At 35.5% G+C, this 9,909-nt stretch overlaps 1 protein-coding gene across 1 annotated transcript; it reads left to right on the top strand.

Annotated features, from left to right (window-relative positions):
- On the top strand, positions 1-399 carry LOC142608897 (uncharacterized). The gene has a single exon (XM_075780555.1). It carries the CDS (start codon positions 1-3, stop codon positions 397-399), a length of 399 nt encoding a protein of 132 aa, XP_075636670.1.
- The last annotated feature ends 9,510 nt before the right edge of the window (positions 400-9,909 follow it).

The following is a 9,909-nucleotide window of genomic DNA, read 5'->3' as shown; positions in this document are numbered from 1 at the left end:
ATGAAGAATTCAAGAAGATCTCTTCCATTGACAATGCCAAGGAAGCTTGGACTTCTTCAAAATAATTATGAGGGTACTAAAACTGTTAAGAACTTTAAGCTCCAAAGGCTCACTACCAGTTTTGAGGAAATTAGGATGGATGAGGACGAATCATTTGATGAATTATATGCCAAGCTCAAGGACATAGTGAATTTAGCCTTCAATCTTGGAGAACAAATTCTGGAGCCTAAGATTGTTAGAAAGATCCTCAGATCTCTTCCAAAAAGATTCAATGCCAAGATCATTGTCATTGAAGAATCAAAAGACCTTGACTCTATTCCTTTAACAGAATTGATTGGGAACTTGCAAACCTATGAACTAGGGTTAGCAAGGGTTGGCAAAGGAAAGAACATTCCTTGAAGACCAAGAATGATGACAATGATGAGTCATTTGATGATGAGGATACCAAGCTAAAGTCATAATCACTAGACAATTCAAGAAGTTCATTAAAAATGCGAATGTTAAAATTGGTGATAAGGATCGCAAACAGATTGCTTACTTCCAATTTAAAGTCCCAAGACAAGGGCAAGAGAGAATCCAAGGATGCTGGTCAAGGTTACGGTATTCTTGTAGGACCAAAGTGCTATGGGTATCATGGATTTGGACATATGAAGTAAGAGTGTCCTACATACCTCAAATCCACTAGCAAGAGTAAAGCCCTAGCTACCATTGTAAGTGATTCAGAACTAGAAGCAGATTCCGATGAGAGTGACGAAGAAGGGATTGTAAGTGCTTTTATAGCTACTGTTGAATCTACTGAGGGAGAAGTAGAGGTAGTTGAAGAAGAAGAAGAGCTGATGGAAAAAGTTTGAAAAGATGGATGATCTAAATGACATTCACACTGCTTACACCAAACTCTACAAAGTCTCTGAGAAGCATGGAAAGCTCTACAAGTTTACCACAAGAAAGCTCAGTGAGTTGGATTTGGAATGTGAGGAAATCTCCACCAAGTTTAATGAAGCTAATCAAACTATTAGAACATTAAGATTTGAGAACAATCTTCTTGTTGAAAGGGCTAAGAAGTTGGATGCTGAACTATTTCAAGTTAGAGCTTGTTGGAAAATTTAGGCTCCGATTGTTAGACTTAACAAAGTTTAAATCCAAGTTGTTAATTAGATTTATTATGAATAAACCTTGTTAAAACAAACTAACATCAATATCATGCACATCGAAAAAGTAAATAAGACAAGATATGACGACCCAGGAAAACCAATGAAACAAACTAGTTTCACAGTAACAAAATTTGGGGGGAAACCTTCCCGAAAAGCAATTCACTATAGTAAAGAGAAGTTTCAAATCTTATACAAAACCTTTGTCCCTAGACTCTACAATCCTCATAGATGAACTTACAGTAGAAACCTTCTATCGCTTCAGAACCTCTGAACTCTTTAAAATATGAACACCACCCTTTTTCATGGATCCCAGTACGTGACTAACTCACCAACTTGAAGAAGATTGTTGGCTGCAAAGTTCTTCACTTCTGCAACAATGAAGATCAAGAAGCACTTGGTTACAAAACCCAACGGCGTACAAACGCAGTAGCTTCTTCAAGAGAAAGATGAACTAGGGCAAATTTTGTCTCTGGTCATAATTTGCATGAATAAAACTTTGGTTCATACTCGTGCGCCGTTTGATGGTCCTTAAAATAATCCTTATATATGTTTAGGGTTGTGGGAAAAGAAAGCCTAAACATGTACATACGGATTGGAGTGAAATCAGATAAAAAAAAATGATTTTCATAATTCTCGATAGATAGGGTACCTATCGAGCAACTGTCGAGCATCGGGTTAAAGTAGCCTTTTAAACCTTGATAGATGCTATTTGTCAAGCTAGTTGTCGAGTTTCAAAATTCAGCACTTCTTCACTTGTTTCTTGGACAGATTTACATGGCTTTAACACTTGGACTTGAAATTGATAGGCAAAAAATGTATTGACCCCTTGTGATGAATTAATTGATTAATTAGCCAAGTTGATTAATTAATCAGATTAACATACAATATACATGGCAACACAAAAAAATCACCAACTAAAATAAAATGTAGCGGAAAATAAAGTTAACACGGTGATTTGTTTATGAATGGGGAAATCATCCAAGGCAAAAACCCTACCGGGTGATTTTAAGGTCACTACTCTCGAGAATTCACTATTATCATAACAAACGGTTACAAGTAAAGGAATCCTAGTACCTTATACCAACCTACAGTTGAATCCTTACCCTAATACTCAATTGGACTTGTTCTGTAGTGACAATCTCTCCTTTTAATGCATGGCTCCCAGTATGTGACTAACCAATAGATGTGCGGATCCTAGTACGCGACTTAATCACCAACTTGAGAATGATGTTGGCTGCAAAATTCTTCAGTTCATCACACGATGAAGATCACAAAGCTCCTGGGTCACAAAACCCTACGGTCTACAAAACACAGCAGCTTCTTCAAGAGAAAGAAGAACTAGGGCAAATTAGGTTTCCAGTCACAATTTGCATGAACAACACTTTGCTTCACACTTGTACAACTGTGAAACCTGTGACGGCCCTTAAAATAATTCTTATATATGTTTAGGGTTGTGAGAAAAGAAAACCCAAACATCTATTCACGGATTAGATAAAAATCAAAACTGGAAAACTGACTTTCTTAAATCTCGATAGATACCCTATATATCAAGTAGCTGTCGAGCTTCGGACTTAAACAGCTTATTAAACCTCGATAGATACTAGCTGTCGAGATTTAAAATCCAGCACTTCATCACTTGATTCTTGGATAGATTGCATGGTTTTAACACTTGAACTTGAAACCTTATTCCTTGAAACATTAAACACATCCTAGATCTACCCAAATACAAGTAAAGTATATTTTGTCAAAGGATTAGCCAATTCTACATTGACATATATTCCTAACATGAATCATATATGTTCTAACAGAAACCTTGTTTCTTAAAGTATTAAACACATCCTAGATCTACCCAATTACAAGTAAAATGAATTTTGTCAAAGGATTAGCCAATTCTAAATAACATATGTTCCTAACATCATTCAAATATGTCCTAAAAGAGCTTGATTGGAAAAGACTTCAAGTGCTAAACTGGATGAAATGCTGAATGTGTTAGGATTAGTGCCCTTAAATCCTATTGTATGATGTTATGTATGACATTATGTATGACATTATGTATGACATGATGTATGACTTAATATTGTGATTGATAAAATTATTTTATTATTATCTAAAATAATGGTAACATGAAATATGGGACATTATCATATAGTCCATGAGATGCATTGTATGTGATTTGTGTGAAAAGTCACAGAAGATATAAATCACAAGTTCTTTGTAAACTCAGAATTTGCAGTTCGTAGTCGGTGATGAAATTGGGCATTTCATCTGCGAAGACTATAACGTGTCAACTAAGATGATTTATCTTGATCATGGAAGTGGAAACTTCTAGTTGATATGTTGATATGTTTTAAGAGTTAAAACATATTGAACTGGACCGCTGTGAGATTTATTATTCTTCTAACGACTGTCAAATGAATAATAAATCTCACGACTTCTATTTGCATGAACTCTTAATCCTGAGAGAATAATGGACCTGATCATGAAGTGTAGGTTGCTTTGATATATCAGGAGTGAGACCTGAAGTGACGGTCAAAACCTCAGTATGTTGGGCAGCCACATTTAGTGTTGATGGAACATATATTCTCAAGATGGAATTCATAGTCTCTTGATGGAGATATAAAATATTCCCTTGAGATAAGTTTAATGGTTTCAGTTATTCAGAGAGTTAGGCCTAACCACTTTAGTAAGAAATTACTAAAGTATATATATTTATGAAATTGGATTTCATAAATATATAATGAATAACTTTAAAGAATTAAACCGGGTACTCAAGGATAAGATGTAGTAATTTACAAAGTGGCAGTCTACATTTATGACTTTGTGTTACTACGAATATTTTATGAAGGGGTTACATGTACAATAAAGTCTTGGGAAATAATTTATTAATAAGGCCTAGAGTGCAATTATATTTATATAGTGGTATTAAATATAATTAATGGCAACTTTGGACTTGTCAAGAGTTGACGGAAAAGCCCAAGGCCCATTGGAGCTAGTGTCTTATTGGTCCCTTTTGGTCCCACTCCAAGCCACACACTAAAGCCCAATTGGAAAGGCCCAATAGGCCAGCCCAATTAGATAATCAGTTAGTTATAAAGGGAGTAACATACAGAATTTTTATTTGAAGAGATTAGAAAAGAAAAAGAAACGGTGTGTGAGAGAGTGTGAGACACACTTTCATTCTCCCTTTGAAAAACTGATTGAGAGACCACACATCTTGGGCATAAAGTGGAATTGGAGTGAAGATTAAAAGTGTTCCCAAGTGCTTCTAATCTTTGTTTTGAATTTCTCCACACCAAGGTACGCTATCTTGTTCTTAAATTCTGAAATTTACATGGTGCACGTTATCAATTATGAATGAAATAGATCCTAGTTCGTTGCTTCCGCTGTGGGTTTTGTATGAGATACAAAACCAGAATTTTTCCTTCAATTGGTATCAGAGCCAGGTTTTCATATCATGATTGTATAATATGTGATTAAATTTTAGAATTTAAGAAAAACCGTTGTCTTTATGTTTTTTAATTTTCTGCATCATATGAATATAATGAAGAGAATTGCATCACTTGTATATACATATCCGTTTCTTTACAAGGATATATTGTTTTTGTGTGAAGCCATGTCTTGTAGAAAAGTGCTTGGATATGAATACAATTGAGTGTTGATGCATTGATTGTTATTTCATAGTTGATGTACAGATTACATGCCTTATGGTAGTTATTAATTGATGAAGTAACCGCTTGAAAATGAAAACTGCTTCAGTTGTTGGACCCGACTTTAAATTCAATTTGCATTGTTTGAATTTGTTGCACGGGTTGACTTCACGCATGGCTTGGTCATTTTGAATACCTTAGAAAAGGTGATGGCCGAATATTATATATTAATCATATAAGGGATCCATTCCTTGATGGCCCACGGTTCATGCATGAACTTTTACATATAAAGTTGTTCTTTGCATGAGACAAAACTTAACTTCATGGATTGTCTTAAAATACAATTCCTTGATGGCCCACCATGATAAATAATAAGACAATTTCATGGCAATTGTCTTGTTGGACGTTGTCTTGATGTCCAATAAATATGTATATATATAATATAATGTAATTAAATAAATATTAATTGGTATATTATATTATATATTATATAATATAAATTTTTATATATAATAAAGGTTTTTATTACGTTATATATATTTACATATATTAATGCTAATTTAATGAAATTTACTCCTAATGAGATTAGGATTATATTTTTTTTTTCACGTGTCTAGCATTATTATCATTCTTGATCTTAAAAACCTTTATTTTAAAATATCTAGTGGGAGAGAGATTCAAGGGTTGGATCTCACGGCCTTCATTGTTGGTTCATAGTAGTGTGAAATATATACTTTGTCTTTGCCTCGAGCTTAGCATTCCATGCGGAGAGTATTTATTTCATGGTCCTACAAGATTGAATTTCTTGGTTTATAGTGGTTTGATAAACACCTTGTCTTAGCTTCGAGCTTTGCATTCCATGCGGAGGGTGTTTTATCATGGTACTACAAAATAAGCCTGTTAAAGGGATGAGATGTGGTTACACATGATTCTAGACAATGGTATACACTAGACTAAGTATTTTAGTATCCTCTATGCTGAGTTCTTACTATTATTACTTAGAGGCTAAATGTAAAACGGCATATTATTAGTGTTTGATAAGAGTTGTCATGATAGCACTAATAATGAGAATAGTTCTCAATCAATCATAGTATTTTATGTTCACTCTATGCTGAGGGATATTGAATATGAGATTGGGTTGTCGTTGCATATATTATTTTATGGTTTTATTAAGGTTCCATATTATATGCTTATATGCTAAATTGATAATGTCTAGTTTACTTATTATATTCATGTTTATTATTTTCAGATTTTATCATGGCATCATTTAGCCCACTTGTTTCTATTCTTAACCAAAACAAACTGACTGGATCCAACTATGTTGACTGGAAAAGAAATTTGGACATTGTTCTTACTGCTGAAGAGCACAAATATGTGCTTACTCAACCATGTCCTAACTTTCCTTCATTAGATGCTCCTCTTGAGGAAAAACAATGATATGATCGTTGGCAGAAATCTAATGAGATGGCCAAGTGCTACATCCTAGCATCTATCTCAAATGTTCTACAGCATCAAATGCAGGATGTAGAACTTGCTTCAGACATAATGCATAGTCTGAAGGAGATGTTTGGTGAGTAAGGCCGTTCTGCAAGGCAAGAAACCATGAGGCAAATTTATAATACCAAAATGGCTGCTAGAAGTTCAGTGAGAGAGCATTGTCTTAGGATGATTGCTAATCTGAACACATTAGAAGTTTTAGGTGCCGACATTGATGGAGAATCCCAAGTGGATATGATACTCCAGTCACTACCAGAATCATTCAAGGAATTCAGACTCAATTATAATATGAACAAAAAGATTTATTCTTTGTCTGAATTAATGAATGAGTTAGTGGCGGCGGAAGGCATCCTTGGTACTTCTAGTGTTGAAGCCAATGTGGGTGAAGCTTCTACTTCTCAACCTAAGTCGAAAGGCAAGGATAAGAAGAAAAAGAAGAAGGACTTCACTAAGAAAGATGGTAAACAAATTGCCTTAGGGGTTGCCAACAAAGGAAAGAAAACCAAAGGAAAGTGTTTCCATTGTGGTGAGAAAGGACATTGGAAGAGGAATTGTCCAACATTCAAGGCTGCCAAGAATAAGGGTATGAAAAGTTCATTTCTTCTTGAAATATGTTTGGTATAGAATCCAACAGATTCCTGGTGTGTGGATTCAGGTTGTACTAATCATATCTGCAATTCTTTGCAGGGGTTCCAGGAGACCAAAAAGTTGAATGAGGGAGAACTATTTCTCACTTTGGCTGATGGGAGCAAGATTCCGGTTGAAGCTGTTGGAGTGTTTAATTTGTGTTTTAAGTCTAGAGTTTTAATATTGGAAGATTGTTTGTATGTACCTAATGTTCGTAGGAATTTAATTTCTGCAACTTACTTAGGTAAACATGGATATTGTGTTATCCTGAAAGACAATGTTGTAATAAAGAAGGATAAAGTGTTTATCTGGTTTAGCAATATTGTAGATGGTCTTTATATTTTAACTCCTGATAAGCATGAATTATACAATTCTGAATTAGATACTAACTCTCATGTGAAATCATTAAAGAGAAAGTTTCCTTCTACTAGTGATGCATATCTATGGCACTTGCGTTTAGGTCATATTAATTCAAGTAGGATTCAAAGACTAATCAAAGATGGACTTTTACAGCCCATGGACTTTGATGGTTTTCCAGTTTGCGAATCTTGTTTGGAAGGTAAGATGACCAAACGACCTTTTAATGCAAAGGGTAGAAGAGCCCAAGATTTGCTAGAACTAGTACATTCAGATGTATGTGGTCCTATGTCAATCCAAGCAAGAGGTGGTTATGAGTATTTTATTACTTTCACTGATGATTACTCTAGATTTGGTTATGTGTACCTAATGAAACAAAAGTCCAAAACCTTTGAAAAGTTTAAAGAGTTTAGGGCTGAAGTTGAAAATCAATTGGGTAAACACATAGAGGCCATTCGATCTGATCGAGGTGGCGAATACCTTCTTGGTGACTTCAAGGATTACTTGACTAAAAATGGGATTATATCCCAGTTGACTGCACCTGGAACTCCACAATAAAATGGTATAGCAGAAAGAAGGAATAGGACTCTTTTAGATATGGTTAGGTCCATGTTGAGTTATTCAACTCTACCAATTTCTTTTTGGGGATATGCCTTAAATACTGCAATGTATCTTCTGAATTTAGTACCTTCGAAGTCTATTCCTAAAACACCTGTAGAGTTGTGGAATGGGCGTAAGCCTAGTATGAGACATCTCCACATTTGGGGTTGTCCAGCACATGTATTGAAAGGAAAGTCTGACAAGTTACAGTCTAAAACAGAAGTGGTATTTTTTGTAGGGTATCCAAAAGGAACAGTTGGAGGTTTATTCTATAGTCATAAGGATAATAAAGTGTTTGTTATCACAAATGCCAAATTCTTGGAAAATGACTATATGAATAATTTTACTCCTAGAAGTAGAGTTGTCTTGGCTGAAATGAATGAACCTGTAGTTGAACAACCAATGGATGAAACTAGGGATGATGTGACTGTATTAGATACACCACAAGATACTACTCATGAGATGTCTAGTACATAGGTGCCTCGTCGTAGTGGGAGAATTATTCGGCCTCCTATAAGATTTATAAGTTTGGGAGAAACTTATGAGGCTATCTCAGAAGAGGCTGAATCGGATCCTTACACTTATGATGAAGCAATGAATGATATAGATGCACATCATTGGGTCTAAGCTATGAAATCTGAATTGGATTCTATGAATTCAAATCATGTATGGGATCTTGTAAAGGCGCCTAACGGCATTAAACCTATTGGTTGCAAATGGGTTTACAAGAGAAAGAGAGGGATAGATGGAAATGTTGAAACCTTTAAAGCAAGACTAGTGGCGAAAGGGTACACACAAAAAGAAGGTATTGATTATGATGAAACTTTTTCACCAGTAGCCATGCTTAAATCTATCAGAATTCTCTTATCCATTGCTGCTCATTATGATTATGAGATTTGACAAATGGATGTCAAGACTGCATTTCTTAATGACAATTTTGAAGAAGAAATATACATGTTGCAACCAGAAGGTTTCATAGCAAAGAACCAAGAGCATATGGTATGCAAGTTGAATAGGTCCATTTATGGACTTAAACAAGCATCTAGGTCATGGAACATCAGATTTGATCAAGCAATCAAGTCATTTGGTTTTGAACAAAATCTTGATGAACCATGTGTGTACAAAAGGCATCGAGATAAAGTAGTAATGTTCCTAGTGCTTTATGTTGATGATATTCTACTCATTGGAAACGATGTAGGGGTAATGTCATCGGTTAAAGTTTGGTTGTCAAGCCAATTTGATATGAAGGACTTGGGTGAGGCTAACTTTATTCTAGGGATCAAGCTTTGGCGAGATCGCAAGAATAAGATGTTAGGCTTGTCACAAGCTGGATTTTGATATGAAGGACTTGGGTGAGGCTAACTTTATTCTAGGGATCAAGCTTTGGCGAGATCGCAAGAATAAGATGTTAGGCTTGTCACAAGCTGGATATATAGATAAGGTTCTAGAACGGTTTAGCATGCAAAACTCCAAGAAAGGATTGCTTCCTTTTAGACATGGAGTTCCTCTGTCTGATGACCAAAGACCTAAGACTCAAGAGGAAGAAAATATGATGAGACAAGTTCCTTATGCTTCTGCAGTGGGAAGTCTCATGTATGCCATGCTTTGTACTAGACCAGATATTTGTTATTCAGTTGGCATTGTCAGCCGATATCAATCAAATCCAGGACCAAAACATTGGCAAGCTGTAAAGCATATTCTCAAGTATCTTAGGAGAACGAGAGATTATATGCTTGTTTACCATAGTGAGGATTTGATTCCCATTGGCTATACAAATTCAGACTTTCAGTCAGATCTAGATTTCAGAAAATCCACTTCAGGATGTGTTTTCACCTTGGGAGGTGGAGCCATAGGTTGGAGGAGCGTTAAGCAATCTTGTATTGCGGACTCCACCATGGAAGCCGAGTACGTTGTTGCTTGTGAAGCAGCAAAGGAGGCTATTTGGCTCAAGAAATTCCTTTCTGATCTTGGTGTTGTGAGAATGGAGCAAGTTCCCATCACATTGTTTTGTGACAATAGTGGAGCGGTTG

Source organism: Castanea sativa, chromosome 9, assembly GCF_040712315.1.
Source record: "Castanea sativa cultivar Marrone di Chiusa Pesio chromosome 9, ASM4071231v1".
Taxonomy (NCBI): domain Eukaryota; kingdom Viridiplantae; phylum Streptophyta; class Magnoliopsida; order Fagales; family Fagaceae; genus Castanea; species Castanea sativa.
Note: the sequence above shows the minus strand (reverse complement) of the source record. Positions and strands in the feature narration are given on the sequence as shown.

Bases quoted from the DNA above. Each gene is read 5' to 3' on its own strand.
- LOC142608897 (XM_075780555.1), top strand. From the start codon at position 1: ATGAAGAATTCAAGAAGATCTCTTCCATTGACAATGCCAAGGAAGCTT.